This window comes from Cataglyphis hispanica, chromosome 18 (assembly GCF_021464435.1).
Source record: "Cataglyphis hispanica isolate Lineage 1 chromosome 18, ULB_Chis1_1.0, whole genome shotgun sequence".
NCBI lineage: Eukaryota > Metazoa > Arthropoda > Insecta > Hymenoptera > Formicidae > Cataglyphis > Cataglyphis hispanica.
This window is the reverse complement of record NC_065971.1, coordinates 2,640,028-2,664,650: the sequence shown is the minus strand read 5'-3', so window position 1 is coordinate 2,664,650 and position 24,623 is coordinate 2,640,028. Positions and strand designations below refer to the sequence as shown.

Below are 24,623 nucleotides of genomic sequence, written 5' to 3'. Positions count from 1 at the left end.
TTTGCGGAAAAGTTGTCGGAAGTCGGAAGTTTAGAATAAAAATTTTTCGATCGCAATTTTCAACTCGACATCTACTTTGATATTTCAAAAAGTCAAATCATCCTCTTTCGAAACTATTTAGCTTATAATTTTTTTTTTAGTCGAAAGCTTTATTTTCAAATCTTTATGGAAAATTATTCGTTTATTAATTACTATATTTGAGGTGAAAACTATATATTAGGAGCTCGATTCTTATATAAATTAAATCTATCGAAATTCTCTAGAATCCGTAAATGTGGAAAAATTGTAAAGTTAAAAATAGCAGCGAAATTTCGATCCGGAGAAATGATGAAGCCGCGGGAGAAAATGTATCAAGATTCTCGGTTGCATATCGTGAATATACAGCGAGACTAAGAGAACAAGTTATAATTCAAGGATAATAAATAATACTCCCGGATATTTTGTATATACATGATGGTTCTATTATTCCAAAGCGTAACCGCGACTATCCCGAGATGGACGGGCTTTCAGAATTTATCATATGTTCACGGAAAATGGAAATGACTTTGCCGCCGCATATTAAAATTGAAAATCTAACTAAGGCAGAATTGAGTTTATCTCTTTTGTAATAAATGAATCGTTACCGCATTTGACAAAACGATAAGCGACACGTTAGGGAGAATGACAAAACGCAAGATTTATTAACACAACTTTTGCACACGTCTACTTCCAATTACAATAATTGAATCATGTGCATTAAATGCATGGGCATATTCGTGGAAGCAAGATACTAAGATACTTTATTATTCATCCCTCCGACAAAAGCAAATAAGGGTGGAAAATGTCGAAGTGCACTCGATGTTTCCAAAGTTAAAAAAAAAAAAAAAATCCCCACAGTTGCCACGTCCTTTCAATTTTTATCGCACCTCTGATCGATATTTATATCCCACTCTGCGTATAATTCTGCCAGCCATTCTTCTGCGCGAATATTAAACAGCCTGTCTGTTCTATCACCAGCTATGGAATACACAAACGCTCTCCCGGTGAATTTTTTTAAAGGGTTGTAACAAGCCGTCCCCTGATATTTGTCGACTTGTAAATATCACTTGTTGAGGCCCCTGATAAAGCTCCCTCGTGGCCTGTCACGCTGGTGCCAAGTGAAGTGCGATAAAATTCGTATTCGCGTGAGATGATCCCCAATGTCTGCAAAAATAAAAAAAAAACGAACATTGAAAATAAAGTATTAATAATGCGCTTTGAATATGATTCTTTAATCTTCGGTGAATCAAAGAAACCCACAAATAGCCAGAGAAATATTTTCTGTCTCTATATGTATATATTTTAATTAATTAATATATCTTTCGACGAAGGAAAGATTCGCCCTTAATCACGAAAATAGAGTAAATATGAAAGTGCACTGCGCGCTTGGTAATTGTATATACATGCTTAAAATATATAACGTTACTTATTATTTCATCGGGCGCACAATCCCTGCTTTAATCTCTGCGAGAAATTCTACAAGATTTACGGAAAAGCTAGCTATAGTTAATGTTTTATTTACTGGAATGGATTGAAAATTTTCACGCGGTTGGAAATTCAAAAGCCTGGAAAATACCCTTGTCGCGATATAGGAATCGTACTTTAGATATATTTATTTTTATATAAATCCGTTCGGAGGAAGAAACGGAGAGAGAGAGAGAGAGAGAGAGAGAGAGAGAGAGAGAGTCGAATGCGGCGTTGGGACGCATAAAATTTCTCGTTCCTTATATCATTCCAGGCTCTCGGAAGTCACGCCCCGATCGTCCCTACGAAAATCCTGGGGGATCCGGACGAGCTGGACAGACATCTGGTGCACAGCGTACCGGAGAGCTACAATATGCGACACGTGCAGGGGGGTGACACGAGCTACGACAACGGTTACATGTACTCGCAGGAATCCGACATTGAAATGCACGTGAGTGTGTTGCGCCGAGAGAAAACGGCGATCGTAATTTCGCGTTACGACTTTGCTTTTGCCCTCTCTCATCCCGCCTCTCCCTTTGCGTGCCCTTCTGCCGGGAGAAATCATATTCTCATCATCGGAAAGAATCGCGAAATGTAAAACAATTTTCTGCCTTCAGGCAAGACCCGGTCTCATCATGGACGTGGTACGCAACCCAATGCCAATTGGAGCGATGCCAGTTATACCGGCGGTGCCACTTCCGGTGCAGCTCCAAGATCTACCGGTGCTCACCATGGAGCCCCTCGATATTAATTCACTGCCAGAGATGGAGCGCTTCACGGTCAATCTTACGAAGGATATTTATGGCCTTGGTATCACTATCGCTGGATACGTTTGCGAGAAAGGTAATGGACGTTCGATATTTGGAGGATATTTTTACTTTGAGTGTTTTCGGCACTTTAAAAGAATACCAAAGTCCTGTGTGTATGTATATAGAATGCATTTGAAGTATCTGAAAAAGAGATAATCGCACAATGGCGCCGTTGATGCAATTAAATCGGATAATTAGATTCTCGCGGTTCTGTGAATAAAGGCTTTCCGTTTTTGCAGAGGAGCTCTCTGGCATTTTCGTTAAGAGCATTAGCGAGGGTAGCGCGGCGGACTTGAGCAGAATGATCCAAATAAATGATCGTATAGTGGAGGTGGACGGGCATTCCCTGCAGGGTTACACTAATCACGAGGCTGTCGAAGTGTTAAGGCGTACAGGGCAAACGGTGAACCTTTGCTTGGAACGATATCTACGTGGACCAAAGTTTGAACAGCTTCAGCAAGCGATCGCCGCCAGCGAGTTGAGACTACCTCAGCCAAGTTCCCCGTCGATTACAAGCCTACCTAGTTTTCCCATGAGCGCGGTACGTTTTCTTTCTTTATCTAACAGTCGGACGTACTTCAATAAAAAATAGAATATAACTTTATATTAATTTAATGTTTGAATAATTTTATATATTTATTTAAAGTTTTACATTTAAATTTTTTCTTGTGCACTTGTTTTGCATAAATCTTGTAATTATAAAATTTAGAATTACCTTATATTCATTTTGCATTGTGAAAATTATTAAATCTATTTGCATTTTTTTCTCAGGATGGAGAAACCACCACTGAAATAGAACCTGAAGGCGAATCTCATACCACCGTGGACAGCGCGATTTTGCAAGAAGGAGAACGTTTAAGAACGTCGGATGAGCAGGACGATGCAACCAATGTTGAAGCCTTGTTGAGCGATCCATCGAGCGATCTTACGCCTCAAATCCGTGCGGCTATTAAGGCGAAATGGCAAAAGATTGTCGGACCCGACACCGAAATAGTGGTAAGTATCTCGTGCAATTGATCGGAGAATATGAGATCGGAGAAGATGAAGAGAAAAAGTCTTTTTTGTTTCTTTTTTTTCTTTATCATTCGAATAGGTCGCTCAGCTGAAGAAATTCGCCGAAGGTAGCGGTCTCGGGATCAGTTTAGAGGGAACGGTCGACGTGGAGAATGGCCAGGAAGTAAGGCCTCATCACTATATACGTTCAATCTTGCCGGAGGGTCCCGTTGGGCAGAACGGCACACTACGCTCTGGCGATGAGCTACTAGAGGTTATCGAATTTCCGTATTTTTTCTTAGTAAAGCTAACTCTATAGAGCGTTTTCTTTTCAAAGCGCTTGACAGAAAGCTTTCTCTCTCTTTTTCAAACTACGCGTCTGAAACCGATATCGTTCTCTTTTGAAGGTAAACGGCTACCGCTTATTGGGTATCAATCACATGGAAGTGGTTAGCGTATTGAAAGAGTTGCCTATACACGTTCGTATGGTTTGCGGAAGAAACATCGCCTCGCAGGATCCGCTTTGTCCCATCGATACCGCACAACATCAAGCCGCTTTTCAGACTAGAGTAAGTATACACTGATAGATTACAGCATTGCGCGTTGTCAGTAGAGTTCTGCAAATTTAATTCACTATCCGATTTGTATCCACTCTAATTTGTGTGACATTTACCCGATTCATCCGAGACTTTACCCATATTTGGATCTCACTCAAGTTATGCAACATTATTTATAACAACAATTGAATCTTCCCGATTTCATGTATTATAATAGAAAGTATTCTAATTTTAACAATACGTTTTTATTTTTTTTTTTTGTTTGTTTTATTTAAACATTTTTGCATTTATTTGATCCGAAAAGATGGGCTTGCTATTTGTTATTCCGCTCGCTATTCCGCAAAAGGAGTTTTTATAAGCACTTTATTCATTGATTATTCACTGATTGTGTGGGCGGGTTTAGCAGTGATATCGTCAGAATGCCCGTGCAGAACTCTAGTTGTCAGTCGCCTTAAAGAACCGCGCTTTAAGAACCGCCGCGAAAACCTGTGTTGTCTCGTAGAGCATTCTTGGCGGGTCTCTGCAGAACTTGTTACCTACAATGGATCGTCTCGTGAAAGCGAAGTCGGACGGTTCCTTGGCCTCGACAACGACCACGGCCACAGTGACTGACGCGAGTTTAAACAAAATGAAATCGCGCTCGTTGGAACCGCTGACAGGTCTGGCGATGTGGAGTTCCGAGCCACAAATTATCGAATTGGTTAAAGGAGAGAGGGGCCTTGGGTTCTCCATTTTGGATTATCAGGTGCGAAATTTTTTTTTTCCGGAACTCATCGCACAATTTCGAGAGAGAAGAAATGAAGAATTGTAATAATCATCGAATTTATTTTTTTTTCCGCTCGTCTCGGTTCTAGGATCCAATGAACCCCAACGAAACTGTGATAGTAATACGATCGCTCGTGCCCGGCGGGGTGGCACAGGTCGATGGGCAGTTAATACCGGGCGATCGGCTTCTATTTGTGAACGACATCGGATTAGAGAACGCAACATTGGACCAGGCCGTGCAGGCCCTCAAAGGCGCCCCGAAAGGGACCGTTCGCATCGGCGTAGCCAAGCCGCTGCCAATACCAGACAGTATTGTCCAGGTGAGCGATCAGGATGATCGAATCGAGACTACGAGAGATAGAGATGCCGTGGCGACCGTTTCCTCGATTGTAGATAGCCACAAACAGAGGCGGGAATATTTTCGCGAACGTAAGATTAACGTGACCGAACCGCCGCATATGGATTTGATCGAGGGCCTGAAGCATCAGCATAACCTCGTCAAGTCTGAGAGTTTTTAATTAGGTCGCTCTCTAATCAGGATAATAGACTCAAGGCTCTTGCCTCCGCTAAATTTCATCGCGGTTTGCGTGTCTTCGAAATGGCCGATATACGCACAATTGAAATCATGCACGCAATATCAAATTACCCTCGGTTCAATTAATCATAATCAATGTGTTCCCAATTATTAACATTTTCTCATAGATCAAATAGATGTGTGCACAAATTTGAATGCGTATTTCTTAACGAGATTCCGTCCATAAAAATGAAATAATCGCTGCCACATTTCATGTATATATATATATATATATACATACTAAATATGACATTATATACATATATTTTTGAGTATTGTCAAATAATGAGCATGAAACATTATGTCCAGTTTTATGTGTTGAAAATCACCAAAATTTATAAAATTATCACTTTCTGTATATTATATTTTTTTTTTTTATTGCACACATGAATTCGTCGTTTGATGAAATCGACAGAGTGAATTTCAGAGAAAATAATTTACATTGGCATGGCATTAAAGGATAATTTACTAATATTTGCCATTTTTGTGCGACTGCTTCATAAGACAGCAAAGCGTAAATTTAACATATTTATGTGGAACAAATGTAAAATGTTGAATCGTGTTGAAATTTTTAGCGCTATCGTAATTCACAGAAAATTTATTTTGTAAGCCTGCATGACATAGCTCGTTTATGTTAAATCCATTGTTATCCCACATATTTATATCATAATTATACTTTACAATTATTCTTGCGTTATTTTTTTAGATATTATTGTAAAAAATGGTATTTTTTTATATACGCAATGACTGATTTTTTTTAGATTAAGTTCATATTTTTTGCGAACTGCTGGTTTCGATATGGATTAAGTATATTATAGTTTATTTTTTTAAATATGCTGTTGATATTTGTCGTGGAGATAATTTTCGTCGAATTTTTTAAAGCGACACGTTCATCAATATTCATGCACCTATCGCAGTGCACCAGGACGCGTTTAACGTGCTTTGCATCCCAAACTGTGTTAATATGTGTGTTTTAAGTTGATTACCTTTTATTGTGTTTTCCGCCACTATCATTAAGTTTTTAATCTCGTAATCACGACACAACGCGAAAGGCGCCATTGTTTTGACAATCGCGTAAGACTGAAATTTGTTTATTACTATGCGATTGTCGGTAACTATAATATCTCGCTTTAAGCTTTTTTGCAAGTACCTCATTCATATGTATTAATTTAAGAGACAGCGTATTTATTTGCGAAAGAAGCGAGATATAGAAATTGATACATCTTGATCAAATGAGTCAAATGCAATTTATACGTCGAATAAAATTTTATGATACGATGCATGTATATTAATAGAGTACCGTATATGTTGTTTTATTTCGTTTGTCATTATCCATTTGTCACCATCTTGTCCTCCATTCATTCTGGTTCTTTATATACATATTCAATTTCCTTGTATTCGTTAATTTCCTTGTATTCGTCATCTGGGCTTGTTTCATCGTTAATTTAACCGTTTGTTTTTCATTTCAGCTCGTTTACACGGCACATCATTTTTAATATATGCTCTAACATTAATATATATATATATATATATATATATATATATATATATATATACATACGCGTATATATTTATATACCTGTATGATTTTTTTATGCCGCGTTTTCGTACCGTTGCAAGCGGAACATCCATAAAACAGCCGAATAAAAACGGCGAAGTCTGATATTTTATGAGCGGGCCGCTCTCGACGCTATTCCGAGGCACGGTCAAACATTTGAATGATTTATACGATACCTTTGGATGAGATATACCAGTCGACCAGTGTATCTTTGACGAGCAAACCTTTTCTCGCTTGGTTTCATTCGATTCCTGGCATAGGAGATCACGCGCATCTCCCTCGAAATGCGCTCCAGTTTAAGCAGGGAGAGAAAGCTCGTTTCTTGTGCGAAGAAAATGAAGTCGAGGGAGAGATCCAATTTTGGAAATCCCTTCGCGCGTGATTCGTTCATTTCGAATTGTGGAGCAGGACATTTGAATTGTGTTAAAGTGTGTTAAAGTGACAAGAGTTGCGAAAACGCAATACGCGTTTTGTATTTTATCTATTTGATGAGATACGCGAGAAGAACAGTTGACGTTTGATAAAAATTAAAAAAAGATATATTTTCTTAAAGACTTATAATTTTTACATTTATAAAAAGTGCATCACTTTCATTCCTTTTTAAAGTTTTAGAAAAAAATTACTTGTGTCGTAAAATTTATGTCTCTATGATCTCTCTCCAGTTGAATGATTTAAAAAAGCGCGACACATTAATATACATTAATATTTTTGTATTATATAGACAGTTTAATCAATACAGATTTAGTCAGTATCATTTATAATTCCATGCTCTGCTCCTATACAAAGTAATTGAGTCGTGATAGCTGACGAGTTTTCGATAGGTATCGTATTTTTATACGGTGAAAAACGGGAGGAAACTCGGGAGGAAAGAGAACAGGGAAAAGGGAAAAAAGGTCAGACATTTGGCAAACGTGAGAAGTATACAAATGTATACCTTCGATTCGGCGTTGCATCGTCAGCGCCAGAAAAGGAATGGTGAACGATAAAGATACGGTGAACGAGACAGAGGGAGAGGGAAAGAGATGAGAGAGACGGTGCGAAAGAGAAATTTTCGGTAATAGCGCTCGGTGTTTACCCCCGCGGATGGGTTTATATTGCCGATCATCAAACTAAGTAAGTACAGAACAAAACGATTGTAATAGTGAATGAAAGTTGCCTGGTAGAGAGTAGCTGAACAAAACAACTTTATTGCATACGACTGACTTCTCTCACATACTTCCAAATTCTTTCGAACACACACAATCGTACTAGCGATCTTTGTTTAGCAAGCTGCAAATTCGTTTTGGAAGGAATTTTTTTTTTTTTGCGTACACATTATATTATATTTGCCATTTGTCTCTTTGCAGTCGGGCGAGTACGAGAGAATGAGAGAGAGAAAAAAGAGTGATAACGCGCGAAAGAACGAGAGAGATATATATTTAGAGAAAATAGCTTTTCTTTCTAAAATAAAATATACAAATGTGGAGGGAAAAGAGATGATGTCAGAGATAAATGAATAGGAAATGCGAACGTGAAATATGAATGCGAGTATGAAAGAGTGAGAGAGGAATGTTGAGATTAAAGAAAGGAAGAGACAAGTGGCGGAGAGTGAACGAGAGACATCGAGATGAGAAAAATCCGAGTATGAAAGGGAAAAAGCATGCGAGATAGAGAGAGAATGATTTAAGTCGGCGGCAAAGTGACTCGGGAGTAAGAGAATATAACAAAAAGAAAAAAAAAAGAGAAAAACAAAAAAGGGGAAAAGACAAGATAAAAGAAATCGTGAAAGAATGTATAACGAGGCAAGTAAAAAGATCAAGTTGAATGATATAAATCTCTCTTAGTATTATTTTTTTTTTTATTTTTTTTTTTTTTCTTCTTCCGATATTATATCGCCTTTTCCTTTTGGTGTCTTCTTTGCAATAATTTTTAATCGAACTCTCCAAGCAAGCTCGTATTGTCAAACTTTTCGCCTTTTTGTAGAGCTCTACTACCATTCCACTACTGTCTACTCACTGGCACCTTTCTTCACTATTATCAAGAGGCTCTCGTGTGGGGATCGATACGTACGTTTACTACTTACTCGCAACCAGTTTATACCTGAACTCTTCCCGATACTCAAACGGGGCGAACGGATGGTACATAATCGTCGATGTGCCGTAGCCGCTGGGATATCCGAGCCGCAAGTTACGTAATAAATCGATTCTCCTCCAGGCTTCCTTTTTTCTTCACCGCTTAGAACGTGAAGCTGTTGTTATTATCTTTGAAAACCGCGTCTCGAAGGCACGCGAAACTCACGATTATTATTCTTATTATGTCATCGTTATTATTTTTATATAATTGTGTCTCATCGTTTTACTATTGTTATTATTTTCCTTTATTATTATTTTATAATATTATTATTATTATTATTATTATTGTTACTATTATTATTATTACTATTGTTTCGATGTGCCGCTATTGTTATTGTTGTTACTCTATTCCTTTCCTCACTGTGTGCGTAGTGTCTGTTGCGAGCTTTATCTGCGCAGCTGCATAAAATGTTAACGCGAAATCATCGCATAACAATAATCCGTAAAAGACTCTTCCGCTGACGCAAATGCTAAATGCAATCTTAGATATCCGGGATGCACGATCCAAATTTCTCCTTCGGTCCTTTCGTCCATTCTTGTTTGGAGTCAGATAATCAAGTTTGATAGCCGCCGCTCTTGCAAGACAAGTAAAACTTTTTAGAGCTACTTAACGTGTTACAGCATGTGTTGCTCGCAGTTTCATGTGCTTCAGCAAGCTAAATATTATATGTAATTTATTTTTCTCCAATATGAATTCACACATACACACAAGTCCATATGTTGAAATAAATGTTAAGCGATTTTAGTTTAAAATTGATAGATTACTCGAGGTATTTGTAGAAAAATATCCTACAAAGTTTTCTGTCAATTTGCTATTGTGTTTCTCTCAAGAACAGAGATTATACATCCCCGTTCTTCATCATGCGACAAATACAACATAATCTCGTTATAAATATAGTGTGAAAAATGTGAAAATTTTTCATCGTGAATTTTTTGTGGCTCAACACGCGACAGCATAAAAAGTAAAAAATAAATACGAATAAAAATAATATGAAAAATAGCAATTAAAGAGACTGAAAAATTTAATCCGAAATAAATAAAAACGAAATATTTGCACGTTTGCAAAATTGGATAAATTACGAAAACATCATTGTTATTGGTTCATATTAACAGCTAATTATTAAAGGAATGATTATGTACTTATATATAAGTTGCAATAAAGCTTTTCGAGATCATACGCAAATCCTTTTCAAAGTTGATGTATCCTTAAAGAAAAACTGAGGGAGGGAAAAGTTCGTGAAAGCTTTTACACACACCCCTGTCACGGATGATGACGAAAGTTCACAAATTTACGAATATACAATTCTCTACACGTTTATCGTAGCATATGGCAGTACGATGATTATTACGTAAGTCGCGCTTGTTTTTATCGAAGCACCTGCGCCAGGTGTATCTGTTATAACTGCTGTCTCAACTTCTTTGCCCGCGTATCTCTCTCTCGCGCTATTCTTATTACTGCAAGATATAAGTTTATTGCCTTTCCATATATTCTTCGGTGCTCCGACTGTTGCCTGTGATAGATGCACATTTTACGAACTCGAGTCGTTCGTTGGGAAAACGAGGTTCAGTTTAACTTCGAGATTTATTGTACGAATATTTTTTCTCACGAAATGTGAACTTTGTTACCTTTGCAAAAGTTAGATAAATTGGTCCATGTCTGTGAGTGATAGACGTTTTATATTTTCTGGAAAAAAAAAAAAAAAAATGTGAGGGTTATCGTGTAACATTACTGAGATGACTAGATATGCATATCACTTATAATTTTTAATTTTATATGTGATATATAAAAATATGTGAAACAAAAATTTGTTATACCTTTGGACATAGTAATTGAGTGCAGGAGTTAGACTTTCTTTTTCCATATATACATATATATATATATATATATATATATATATATATATATAATTTCTCTATGTAATTTTTATGTAAGACTTTTTATGTAAAATACCAAGAAATACACATGGCAAAATCTTTGCATTTTCAACATTTATACATCTTGTACTACATGAATGTAAACTCGTCCTCTCTATTCCCATCGTGCGTTTCGTGTGACACATCAAACGCACGTAAAATTAAATCTGTTCTTTTTAGAAACTTCTTTTTTCACAACATTCTCTTCTTCGTATTTACGAGATACGAGCATTTTTTTTTTTTTTTTCGTTTTACATAGATTGAATGAGAATAAGAAAAAAAAATGCAACTGAAAAGAACAGAGCCGTATAACATCACATGTTAGCGCGCTTCGTAGAATCTAGCGAGAATGCCGCGTTATGAGAATATTGTCAAAAATATCGTAAATCATACGTTAATGTCCATACACACGCGGCTACCTAATCACGATATTTCTGTTTTTATTTTTCAGAGCGAGGCATAAGCGCCGAGGCGGATGCACATTTCCGATGCGAGTTATAGAATTTACCGCAGTTACCGACCAAAAAACCAAAACAGAATTAGAATATAAAACTTACCATGATCAAGCACCATGTTCTCATTTAATAATAATAATATTAATATTCAACGAAAAGAGAGGAAGAAAAAGGAACGGCACTCGATGTAATTTCACGCGGATTGAAAGAAAAAGAAACGAAATCAAATTGTCCCGTCCTCTCATTCTTTTATCCAAGATTTTTCCCCTTTTTGCCAATCTCCTGAAAGTTTAATGATTAATATATAGATGATTAACATGATCGACATTCAATCGACATGTTCTTTTTTTCATATTTACGTCGATGAAATATTTACTTGTTAGATAAGAAATTCTTATATACATCTCATTAAATCTCAAACATGATTTTAAATGATTTTGACGATTTTATAATTTTTTTTTCGACCTTGTGTGCCATTCTCGATGTATTTGAAAATCATGATCGTTATAAAAAATTGTATCATTAACTTTGTTACATTTTATCAGAAATATAGAAATGTATACTGAAAAGAGCGTGATATATATATATATATATATATATATATATATATATATATATATACACAAAGACGTTAATACATATGAAATATCGCCATACAAATATTATTCAAATAAGTTTTACAGTATTTTATATCTCATTCTTAAAAGATATCGTTTTATAAAATTATTATTTTATGATGATAATGTCATGAATTATTTATTATAGAAGCTTTAATTAATTCTATTTTTGTGCAGCGTAATCTAACATCTAGAATAAAATCTACGTATAAATATTTGATGTAATTCCGTTGTTTGATATATGGATGAGAATTAGAATCGGTTCATTTACTTGTTGGACAATTTTGTTGTTGCATTTTAGCAACATTTTATTATTTTCATAAGAATCGTAAGACTGTGTTAGAATAATATGGATGTTCCGTAACGCAACTGGTACTCAGCACGAATCTGTCATTGTTAGCGACACTGTCGCAAACTGCATGAGAAAGTTGGATGAAAATCTCACGAGATAAAATATATCAAGTTCTGTATTACATAGGTAAGTCTGCAATAATTCTCTCTGAATAGGTTGCTTGCATAAAAACGCATATTATTTTTATCGTAATATTATTACTTACTATATTTTATATATTAATGATTGATAAGAGTAAAAATATTCTTATCGTTATGCGTCTTGAAGAAATCGATCATTTTCTAGGCTTCTGCGAGTGTGACAAATTGTATGACAAATTCTGTCTCTTGATTTATAAACGCTTGGGTGAAACGATTTTTACCTCAAAGCCTTTCCCCCGCCTTATTCGCGTGATTAGATAATAATTCCTTCATCACTTGAGCGAATTAATCGTCACTTGCTGATTCAATTACTTGATTGCCTTGAGAACGATTGCCAGAAACGAAGCGGGCGGCAAAGACGTTACGTAGTAATTAAATTTATTGAAAAATTGAAATTCTCTCTCTCTTTAATGATATGGGAATGTTTAGGGATATAAATGCTAACATTTATAAGACATATAATATAGTTTATTTGGTTTTATATATATATATATATATATATATATATATATATATATAATTTTTGTTCTGTTACAATAACCTGCTGTAGTATCTTCTTAGGAATATAAAAAAATTTTTGATTATCTTTTTTATTTGATACTTGGTCACTAAATAAGAATCGAGACAAGATATATATTTTAAAATAAATAAAATTAATATTTTATAAAGATTGTGATAATTTTCGATTTTTTTAATGTATGTAAGATATTTTATATGAATATGTACGATGTTGCGACAGAACAATCTCGCAACATATAAAATTAACTTCTTATCGAGATGATCAAATTCTCTTACTGCGATGTTTATTTTTGATCTAATTTAGTTAACTGCACGTACAAATAGAAGTGCAGTAAATCGTATCTTGTGATTCCAGCTAAGCCTTTGATGCCGCTGATAATTTAATCGGTATTTCGTTCTCGATATTGTCAACAAGTCATTTTGATTTACACGTTGTCCTCGATATTAGCTAGATATGCGTTCTCGTTTCTGTCTCTACGTATATTTGATAAATTGTTCCTTCTTGTCATTATAGAGCGGGAATGGCGGGAACGGTTATACGTGAAGGGTTGCATCGTCGACGTTCGCGGACTTCTAGACAATCCTATTTGTATGAAACTATTTCCTTAACTGGATTATCGGTAACGAAGAGATTACGAAGCAAACGTATTGCTAAGTAACGCTTATATAGGCGCGATGACTCGTCTTATTTTTCCTCCAGACAACTGAGTTCGGATACCGCGATGAGCTCAAAATTCGCACGATTATTAATTCTCGCGATGATTTGTCATATTATTTGCATTTGCATTTGCTATATCTCTCTTTACCAAATTAATTTCATATAGATCAAAATTCACAGATATGCATATATATGTACATAAGAGAGTGAGAGAAAAACAGAAAGAGACAGAAATTTGATTAACATATTAATGCAATTTAAACGCGTAGAAATAATATTATGCTGTTTCAACATAAATTACGGTTAAATCAATTGAAATTCTACATCATATGTATTATCGCAACTAGCTATATATTTGCATAAATCCTTATAATCCTTATCAGAGAGATGTGTGCATTTGTATAAAAATATTAGAGTCACGCAATATCTATCGAACTGTGAATAAAGAATATATTAATTCTCGCGCTATCCCAATTATAATCGCTCTTTGTTCAATCTGAAGAAATTATAAAGTTTTTTTTAAGCAAGCTAGTTTTCCTGTCAAACGTAGAATTTAATGCGAAAGATTATTTATATCAATTGTTTAACTCCTGTCTTTTTTGCTCATTTTTTACGCTACTCATCTCTATAGCAGAAGGTGACACCGAAGATGAAACGAAGCAAAAGTTTTCCCAATGAGAGCGAGACGACCGATCGCGTGGCAGAGCTTGAGGACCTGCTTTCCTCGAGATCAGGTACATCTTGACTTAATGAATTTTAAAAAATACTTTGTGCAAAGCGAAAATTCGAATTAATTATAATTAAGCTGATAGAAACTTAAAATATCTGCACGATAATTAATACGTTCTTACTTTCTACCATTAGGTTTATAATTAAGAGTTTTAGCGAAATCGATGAAAGAGGCAATCTGTATAATGAGCAATGTAATTTTATTAAGTTATTCTAGCAATCAATCATATTATTTTACAATGTTACATGAGCTCGTATATTTATTATCGATCACGCCGTTGTATTATGTCAAAAGAGAGAAAGCTAGAGTCGTATAAATCATATTCCATTCAATAAGTACACATTCTCACAAGTACAAGTTTCGAGGCGATTTCGAATATTGCTATTGTCCTGGAACAAGGATACGTCGTACCTATTTTCGCGAGACACTATGATTTCCATCACGAGTTATCTTTCCCTTCTCTGACGAGATCTCCCTCCATGCTGTGCGTGAAAATACATTGTACCGTGGCAATTTGCCATTACCATTTAAGTGTGATATACGAAACCATTAATTTTGATCTTGCAATCAAATGGACTTCCTTTATATATGTCATACAAAAGCGCACTACCATTTAATACATTGCACGGTAACATGCGATATGTTTCCGCGCGCAAACTCTCCATTAATCAGAAGATTCGCGTAACTTAGATTATCATACGAGTTATCAATGGAAATTCTACCGAGTGTGTTAAAAAAATATATCACTACAATCGATGTTCACGAAGATTATTCGTCGCTTATAGGTTTGACTGAAACGTCAACAAATAAACCGGAGATCGACGAAGATGAGGAGGAAGAGGAGGATCATTGGAAGGATGCCTCCCCGGTGACGCCGATCTGTAGTCCGGCGCGGCCACCTCCCTTAGGGAAGCTTCGTCATCGGGACAAACAATCACCGACTAGATACGTCGACATCGATAACGACGTCGAAATCATTCACGAGTTCTATCCCACCACATCCAAAACGATGCACGAGGAGACGAGCATCGTGTCGTACGGCGGCACGATAATCGTGGAAACGACGAGGATACCCAGGCACACCAAGGACGTGGCAGCGAGAATGGAGAAGATAGCGCCGAAGGTGAAGTTAAAGAAGCAATCGTCTCTGGAGTTAGAATCATCCCGCGTGCCCCCCGTTCAGGAGGAACCGCTTTCTAGCACCGAGGAAGCATCCAGGATCACCGCGACTACAAGATCTCAGCGAGAAGCAGACGAGGAACGCAGGAAGAGCTTGAAACGTCATAGCAGCGTAGATTCCGAGGGACGTACGTCCACGTCGAAGGAGACGCTGGAGAAGTCGGACACGTCGTCGGAAAAGGGTGCTCGGAAGAAAGTGTTCACGGAAAGAGAAGACAGTAGGAAACGATCGAGAAAATCAGGGAGAAGATCTGCCAAAACCGAACGAAAGTTGGAGGAAGATTCAGAGCGGAATTTGCAATCGCTAGAAAATGAGGAGAAGAGAAGAGACGGGGAGACTTATCGGCGATCGAGAGAAGAGAGAAAGAGTCTGAAGGAGCAGGAGTGTATTGAGAGGGTGACAGAATTCTTAACGAGGCACAGTATACCGACTTATTCTGACATGAGCGTTAGTCTCGAAACGATGGAGACCTCGGTTTCTGAAAACATAGATGAACAACGAGTCAAACGTCCATCAGTTATTAGCAAAGATGGGGAGACTGCGAGCCCCTCAACGATAGTCGAACCGTCCATCGTGTCTACAAAAAGAAAAGGGAGCCTGAAAAGTGTACCTGAAATGACGAAAGAGACGAAGGATTTTCTGGAGGACTCGAGAGTGAAGGACACTGAAGGATCAGCTTTAGAGAGCAAAAAGCAGCGGCCAACCTTGGAACGTGCTTCGGCAGCTATTTCGGACATTCAACAAACCGAACCGACCGTTCAAAAGCCTGTAAAACGACCCAGCTCGTTGAGAAAAAGAAGAGACTCTTTCTCCAGAGAATCCTCGAGAGAATCATTGTTGGAAGAGAAAAAGGGTGTCAGGATTCAAGAAGACGTTCAGGAGATCTTTTTCGAGGATATGAGCGAGCAAGTGAGTGAGATCTTATCGCTTTCTAAACAAATTTATTTTATTATCTATTTTGACAAGCAAGTAATTTTCGCCTGTTTTTTTTTTTTTGTGTCAGGCAATCGATTTGTTGCCGGAAGTCCAGCTGGTGACCGCTAGAATCATCACTGCTGAGGAGGCATCCGCGCTTCGCTTCGAAGAGGCAGTTACAAGAATCGAGGTTCATTCGCCGCCGGAAGTAGCTGTCGTTGCCGAAACAGTTAAAACGAAACTCACGCGGACGCTGTCACCGGAAATTGTCGACGTGTCTTCTTCGTTGCAGCTACCCGCATTAGCGAAATCGACTTCGGAGAGCACTTTGATGGAGAATAAGCCAGACGCCAACGAGGACCACAAGGTCTCCGTGAGAAACTTGAAACCGGAAATTCTTTTGGATTTGTCCAAGGTCTCCGATAACGGCGAGGAGATCGAGGAGCCGGTCGAGGGTGACAGGGATATCAAGGAGAGACGGCTCAGCAGAACCGGAAGCGAAGGCTCCAGATTGATCAAGAGTCAGAATCAGGAACAGTTCCCTTTCAAAATTAGCAGCCTCGCGCAGCCGGATAAACCAGAGCTGACGATTCTGCACGAAGGTCCGATAGAGAGAACGTCAAGTGTCGGAGATATTACGAGGAAGGTCACGGAAGACGCGGAAAAAGATGATAGTATTACGAGGTAAGAGTTTCTGGTCTTTACAATAATGTCGCAGAATCGATAAACTTGTCCGCGATATTATACACGCGCGCATGTATAATTAAATATTTTATATATATATTTATTTTTTTTTTATATATAAAAGAAACTATCAACTCTCTAATATTTTTCTTTCAATATAGAAATTTGTTTAATATTAATCATAAAAAAATTATCACAGATATGATATCAAAAATAAAAAATGAATAAATGATTCTACTGGAGATACCGAGCAGCATCTAATGATATGGAAAATTAATAGTGATCTCATCAAAGTAAAAAAAAAAAATCTCATCTTATTAAATGTTCGATTGTATATCAAGAGGAAGTTTCGACGGTTACGCGATTACGGAACGGATGATCGATCGATGTCGCTGTGCAGCGCAGAAAGAGGCACAAACAATTTTGTTTGCAGTACCGCAAATGTGCACGGCCTGTCGATCGAATTATAAGTTCGAGCGACGCGTCGTCGTCCGAAGGCTTCGAACGTCGATTTGCAAACAATATTGTTTACCTCCGCAGTTTGTCGCTCCCGATTAGGGTTGGATTACACGCATGGCCATAGAAACCCCGATGTGCTCTGTACAATTTACTGGAAATCTAGGTCGTCGTTAAAATACGTCGGGGAATATTAGTCCGAATAACATGTCACGTCATGATTTAGGATTTATGTCGATGAATATCCGAGGCGCGAGAGAAGGATATCCGCAAAAAAATCATGCGTTATAGTTCTGCGATGAGAAACAGAAGAGAGCTATACTATCCATTTTTCATTCATAATTTTTGCAAGACATATGTATATGAACGAATAGAAATAATAGAATCGATATATTCGAACACAAATCTCAGATACGCCACAAAATCATTCAAAGCACATACAACTTGAAAAAAGCCAAATTATTTCAGTTACCTTAAAGGTAACTTACGTTCGTACTAATCGAATCGCTAAGGAATATATTAAGTAAATTTGCATTTTAATCTATTTAAAATGCACTATTTAAAAATTCTGCTTTTCAGTTAATTTAATAATATGCCCTCTCTATCATGTTATTTCAAGCGAATTGAGTGTTTGTTTAATTAATAGAGAGATAAAACGCAATTGCAAAAACAAAAATGTCTTTCCTTAAATCTCTGGATTTCTGCTTTTCTCTCTGCATTGCTCTTTTTCTAGAAACTTTTTCGCCCCCATTTATATTAACGGTGCTACAAGCTCCTTGCAAGATTGTGGGTGTTACACTCACGTAGAAAAGCTCTTACGGCGGAGTGCTGCTTTTTTTTATAGGACGCTCGGATTCACATTGGAATTTCATGCAGCGCATGCGACGTTACAGTCCAAAGTACGATGCAACATTTATTTTTCTATCGCATGCCTGAAATAGTACGGTAGTTTTTGCTTGAACAGATTCACTAATTTTGCGCGTAACAGATTTTTATAATCACACGGCAATTATTTTGTAACGATGATATAATTAAATAATATAATTAATATAATATAATTTGTTATTAATATAATATAATAAAAATTCATCTACATTAAAATATTATTGACATAATAAATATCCGATAAAAAATTAATATTTGATTTGTATGTCTATTATTGCACTATGAATTGAGAAATGAGTATATGTTTAAATAATTGACAGTATGAAATTGTAAATAATAAAAAAAAATTGAAAAGAATCGATAGAATCTTTTATGACAAACGAAGCAACTCTTGTGTATATGTATTCAGGATATAAAATAGATACAGACATAGAAGAAGAAAAATTTCTAGCTTAAGATGGATTGATAGGGATGTTGGTGGGCGACGGGAAAAGTAGAATAAGCGAAATATTAATATAAATAGTAGAAAAGGGCGTAAAGAAACCGACATGCGAAGTGGAGATGGATAGCTCAAATCAGCCAATGTCGAGCAGGAAGTGATAGAACGCGCGACAGAAAGACCAAAAGAGCAGCGGATTGAGGCGCGGATTGACGTAGTTATAAGATGTTGGAAAAGAGAGACGAACGAAGATTGTGATGTATCAAGCGGAGAGGAGCGAAAAAAGATGAATATGTGTACGTGCGTTTGCGTCGCGAGACGAAAAAGAACGACCTCGGCACGCGAGATGAAGAAAAACAGAGATAGAGACAAACGCATGGATGCCGATGCGTTTGGACAGAAAGCGCCCGATATAATGCAAGAGAAGTTGTGGAGCAGAAAAAGACGGCGCAGAAGCACAGCCCCGCGGAGACGCGCAGGATTATGTGCTGGAAGAAAAATAGGAAGAGATAAAGGTGTTCTTGTTACAAAGAAATAAAATTACGGAAGGGAAAAGAAATGCAAAAACATGCGAGCGAAATAAAGATTCGCGGAATTGCTACAGGAAGATAAAGCTGAAGACGCAGAGAAGTCAAAGTAAGAGAAAGAAGAGGAGAAGGATGGAAACTTTGACAATTAAAAGGGGAACGTTATATAGCGAGAGCGAAGCGACTGGTTGTGCACACAAAAAGATAGATGCTTAAGGAAAATTAACAGATAGTTTTGTGGCGAGGCGTAAAAACGAGTCGGGTAAAATATACGGAGAATAGCGAGAATGTGTGTGCGTACGTGTATAAACAGAATATCGCATATTTAGAATAATGGAAAATTAAATCACGTTATTCCTTTTTATTAATTGACGAACAAAAAATATTTTCCAGTCAATCTCACACACGTTAACTTTTATAAAACTTTAACTTCAAACTTAATTATATCTTATATACTCGCGATGAATTGAAAGTTAAAATTGCAAAAGTTTCTGCTGTAAAAAAATGTGCGGTGAACTTTGATCTACAAAAGTATCGTTCAATTTTCGACGTTGAAAACATCGTCAAATATTGAGCTAGCGTAAAATCAGCATGAACATATGAATGCTTGTGTGAATGTTTGAATTTACAATATTTATATATAAATATATATACGAACATATTATTTTCCATCAGTTGACGGACAACTAGTGCAAATTGTATGACGTCATTTTCGCTGGTTAATTAAGCACTCCATCGTAAGGCACTTTAATTATACTTCTGACAGTAGCAATAGCTCTAGCTTTCAACTGTATCAATATTTAGAGAATATTGACGTCTAACATTATTCAATGTTATTTTCTGCATACGTAATAAAGACGTTGATAATTACGCAAGTCTTAGCAATTATTCGTTAATTTAAATCTCATTAAATATTTTCTCGTCGATGGAGGAAATGTCAGAAGCAGGAGCTGATGATAATTCATGGAGTAACGATATTCGGTGCGAAAAGATACGATTATGAGAAAAGATATCAGAGTGAAAGAGAGCAACGGCTTTTATCGCGCTTATGTTTGCATATACAAAGAATTTGTATATGCAGAATAAGATTGCATGCAAAGACAATACATTTGTGTATAAAAGTTCCTTCATTATGACAATGCTTCTATTATATAAGTGTATGTGTATGTACATTGCATACATCTAGGCAAAACTTATACAAAGACTGTCATTTACCACTCTAATTAAGCGACAATCTTAATCTTCGTAACATTGTTATTGTTACCGTTCGTGAGTAACGTTGCATTGTGTACATTCAGCATAGTTACGTAACAATCACTTTTCACCGAATAATTAACCGTCACATAAACGAAAAGCTTTTGATAAAATATAATGACGTTTTATTACGTAATTTTTATAAAAATATTGTTATCGAACTAGCAGCAAAAAAAAAATATTATATCATTTGCATTCGTTTGTACATTGATTCCCTCAAAAGTCAGATAATTTTTATATAAGTACGTTAAAAAGATCCCTCTTTCGCTCGTGTAATAATTTCGATTACAGACGCTTTAGATCTATTTAGCTAAGGATAATTTTGGTTTTCACATAAATACATCTCGCACTTATCACAGTCTCGAGAAAATTCGTGCCGCACGACTGTGGAATCCTACCGTCACTTATCGAAAATTGGCTCGACCGATACCGAGCTGTTCAAATTACTTCTCGGGCTCATACACCCGCACACATACACACAGGCGCATATTGTATGCACGTAATACACACGCCCACACGTGAATTTCCGAGCACGTACGTTACATACATCAACATCGTACGTTTCGGCGCGTGTATGTGTGTGTGTGTGTGTGTGTGTGTGTGTGTACAAGCGTGATCATCAAGATACACGTTTATATCTGTGCATGTGAATTTATGTATATATACATATGTGCGTATATAGGTGAATGCTGTATATATGCGCAAATACACGCACGTCTTTCGATTTTGCCCAACTTCTCCGCAGTACGAATCTTCAATCGTGCCAGCCACATGTGCATGTGTACATTCTACGTAGCGTCTACACATTCTCATTTCTTACTTCTTATATATACTATATATACAGGGTGGGCCCAAACGTTTTGGCCAGACTTTGAAATTTCATAGGAAATTTAATTCTGGACGAAAAATTTCTTATAAAGATAAGTCGAAAAATGCTTCCATAAAAAGAGTTAGTGCTTAAAAACCTTTGAAATCACGATTATATTTTTACAAATATCAGAGAAAGTATGCATTTTTTAACAAAAAGTACTCAACAAAAGTTATAGAAAATTAAATTATCTTTCAAATGAGATCAAAATGATTGTAATACGTTCCATTGGATTTTGAGATAATCGGCTTTTTAAAAAGCTCCGAGGCTCTACCGTTGGTAGCCGAAAAAAAACTTTTTTTGTACCAGTTTATTTGAAACCGGTATATTTCATTTGAAAGATAATTTAATTCTCTATAACTTTTGTTTCGATACTTTTTATTAAAAATACATACTTTCCCTAATATTTGTAAAAATGTATTTTGCATAAAATAACTGTAATTTCAGAGACATTTGGGCGCGAACTTTTTAGGGAAGCATTCGTCGACTTATGTTTATTGGAAACTTTTTGTTCAGAATTAAATTTCCTATAAAATCTCAAAGTCTGGCTGAAACATTCGTGCCCACTCTATATATGCAGGCACGTATATATTCTTACGTTTATGTCCGCAGTGCATCTCCACTCCTTTCTTTACAAACTGACCACACACATAAGTGTCTCGAGAAAATTTGTATAACAATAATAAGTATTGTTATACATCGAAATGTCGAGAAGACATTTTTTTTTAACGGTATTTAATCTCTAATCACGGAGTTACTTAACGTTGAAAATTCAAGAGAATTTTAACAAGTTAAAATTTGTGCAGATGTATAAGCGAAAACTTTTTATGATATTGTTTGAAGTAGATTATACCGGCAAAGTCTTTTAAATTGAAGACTAATTGAAATATTCCGTGAAGTTACATGAGAGAAAAAAATCTTTATTTATTTTTAATATACATACGCAATTTAAAATTACGCTAATCTTTCGTTTCGCAAATTACACGATTTTTTACATCTGTTTAATTCACGTATAAACTTTGCTACCTTATACATCCGTTTTTCAACATATTCCTAAAAACATTTATATTTAAATAATTATACATATATTTATTCAATCATATTTTTTTGTCGCATAATTTTTCAATATTAAATAAAAATATACGAATAAATTCAAAATCCCTCTCACAGACATATCGAGTCAAATTCGATAACGGTAAATACATTTACGCTATCGTTATATAAATTTTTCAGGATACCTTGCATGTAAAATAGACATGCGATCCAAGTCCACCACACATATGAATGGCCAGCACGCATACCTCGTGTGCATACATATACATATACAGAGTAATCGCGCGCGCGCGCGCACGAAACAGTCTCTTCTCGCGTAGAGTCACTCTCGCGCCTTCTCCGGCAGTCTGCGTGCGTCCACGCTCGGTACGTTATCGTGGTTGCATTTGCGCGCTCTTGCGTACACACACGTGTGTATGTGTGTGTGTGTGTCTTGTTTATTAGATCAGAGGAAGCCAGTTTGCAGTGACGCACACGGAGTGCTGAAGACACGGCAGTGAACACCTTGGCTTTCCTCGAGGCGTAACGTGAGGAGCGAGCACGTTCCTTTCTCTCGCGATCGTGGTTCTTCTCGCTCGAGTGCTCACCCTTTTTGCTCTCACCCTCGAGCCGGGGGTCGAACGATGTCTCGTCAAATGAACAAATGATCTTGCGAGATCAGGCCGGAAGTGAGCGCTCCGTCCGCGACATCGTCTCGCTTGGATAACGGAAGTACGTCTCGTAAGCATCGATCTCTTCGTCTGCCGCCAAATCTACGAATATTTGGCTCTCCAATATGTGAAAAAGAAAATAATACGTAAAAGAAAATAATTGACCTTGGTGGATTTCAAGAGCCACCGCGATTGATAAATGTGTATGTCGCGAGGCGCACGCAACTTCCTCTCGTATTCAACTACGAGAGCAACTAAAATTATTTCATAGTTTATTTAAATTAGGAGATGTTGACACATGCTCAGTTATGCGCAGGCATAGGGAATCTCTCTGTATATTTCGTAGTAAAACTCGCATAATAAATACGTCCGCGCGTAATCTAAAATAAATATCTCTCGTGTGCCATTAAAATTGATTAGAAGAAAAAATGAATTAATGTAAAGAATATCGTTAAATTCGAAGCAGATATTTTTTACGATGTGAAAAATATCTGATTTGACTAGACGCAATTGATTCACATTGTAAATTTTTTGTTGCTATTAAATATTTACCAACCAGAGATGTTTATACAACAGAAGAAGCTTGAATTTGAGTTATTGATTTTATATCAATAACAGACAATAAATTCAAGTTCTTGAGATTGGAGGGAGAAATTTTCTTGGAATATTTTTTTTTTTTTAATCCGGAGATATAACTTTTCGAATAATAGGAATTTTCTGCCCAAAGCAAATACACAGTGTTAGATTCGTCACGTTTCCGCGCGGAGATTTATACTATTCACGTGTATATCGAAAATGTGCACACGCTCCGCATCGAAAATATCGCTCCTACACACGCGACCAATAAAACCATTTATGTCATCCTCAGTTATATGTTTCCGTTAATATTAATTCTCATTTCAATTGCACGCTACAAGAGAGATATTAAAAGACAATATCGTGGCGTAAAATATTTCATGCTCTAATTATTTATTTCGCGAAGATAAATAAAGATTAATAAAACAGAAAGGTTTTATAAATTCGCTGTTCAATGTACCTCGCATTCCACAATTTGTATTTATTATATTAATTATAACAATCATATTAATTTTGTGTAAATATACTCAAGTCAATTAAAGATACGTGTTTGGTATGATTTACTCTTCTAAATTATCCGCGATTTTATTTCTGATTTGAACCAATCATTACATTTTTTCCGGTGGATCACGAAGAATTTCAACGACGAGATAATCTTAATTCGGTTATTAATATCGCGCAGAAATTAATTTTAAGATAAAGTAATTGTTTCTATTTTTATCGTGGCAAGTTCGAACGATATTGAATAATTCAGTAGCATCAGTTTTTTTCTTTATGTTAGTAGCCGATCATGTAGTAAGCGGATCAGTTGTTAATTAAAAAAAGCGCGATCGAACCCGATCGTATTTTCGTTGCAACAACGTGCCAGAGATTCATTTATCGCCGCGACGGCCTCGTGTCAG

At 36.5% G+C, this 24,623-nt stretch overlaps 2 protein-coding genes across 3 annotated transcripts in view; one reads left to right on the top strand and one right to left on the bottom strand.

Moving 5' to 3' along the window:
- The window catches only part of LOC126856223 (inaD-like protein), a 92,510-nt gene that overhangs the window by 48,868 nt on the left and 19,019 nt on the right, over window positions 1-24,623 (top strand). For both annotated transcript variants that reach the window (XR_007688338.1, XM_050604521.1), the window contains exons 10-20: window positions 1,757-1,933; window positions 2,100-2,325; window positions 2,531-2,832; window positions 3,063-3,287; window positions 3,385-3,558; window positions 3,692-3,853; window positions 4,344-4,586; window positions 4,696-4,926; window positions 14,136-14,238; window positions 15,020-16,323; window positions 16,418-17,013. Coding sequence is in view for 1 of the 2 variants with exons in the window: in XM_050604521.1 (XP_050460478.1) it covers window positions 1,757-1,933; window positions 2,100-2,325; window positions 2,531-2,832; window positions 3,063-3,287; window positions 3,385-3,558; window positions 3,692-3,853; window positions 4,344-4,586; window positions 4,696-4,926; window positions 14,136-14,238; window positions 15,020-16,323; window positions 16,418-17,013 (3,743 nt within the window). In the remaining variant the exon portion in view is untranslated. The remainder of the gene's footprint in view (window positions 1-1,756; window positions 1,934-2,099; window positions 2,326-2,530; window positions 2,833-3,062; window positions 3,288-3,384; window positions 3,559-3,691; window positions 3,854-4,343; window positions 4,587-4,695; window positions 4,927-14,135; window positions 14,239-15,019; window positions 16,324-16,417; window positions 17,014-24,623) is intronic.
- The window catches only part of LOC126856230 (uncharacterized PE-PGRS family protein PE_PGRS46-like), a 131,250-nt gene continuing 106,977 nt past the window's right edge, over window positions 351-24,623 (bottom strand). Inside the window, exon 5 of the mRNA XM_050604551.1 lies at window positions 351-1,182. Coding sequence (XP_050460508.1) covers window positions 1,082-1,182 — 101 coding nt within the window. The 3' untranslated portion in view covers window positions 351-1,081. The remainder of the gene's footprint in view (window positions 1,183-24,623) is intronic.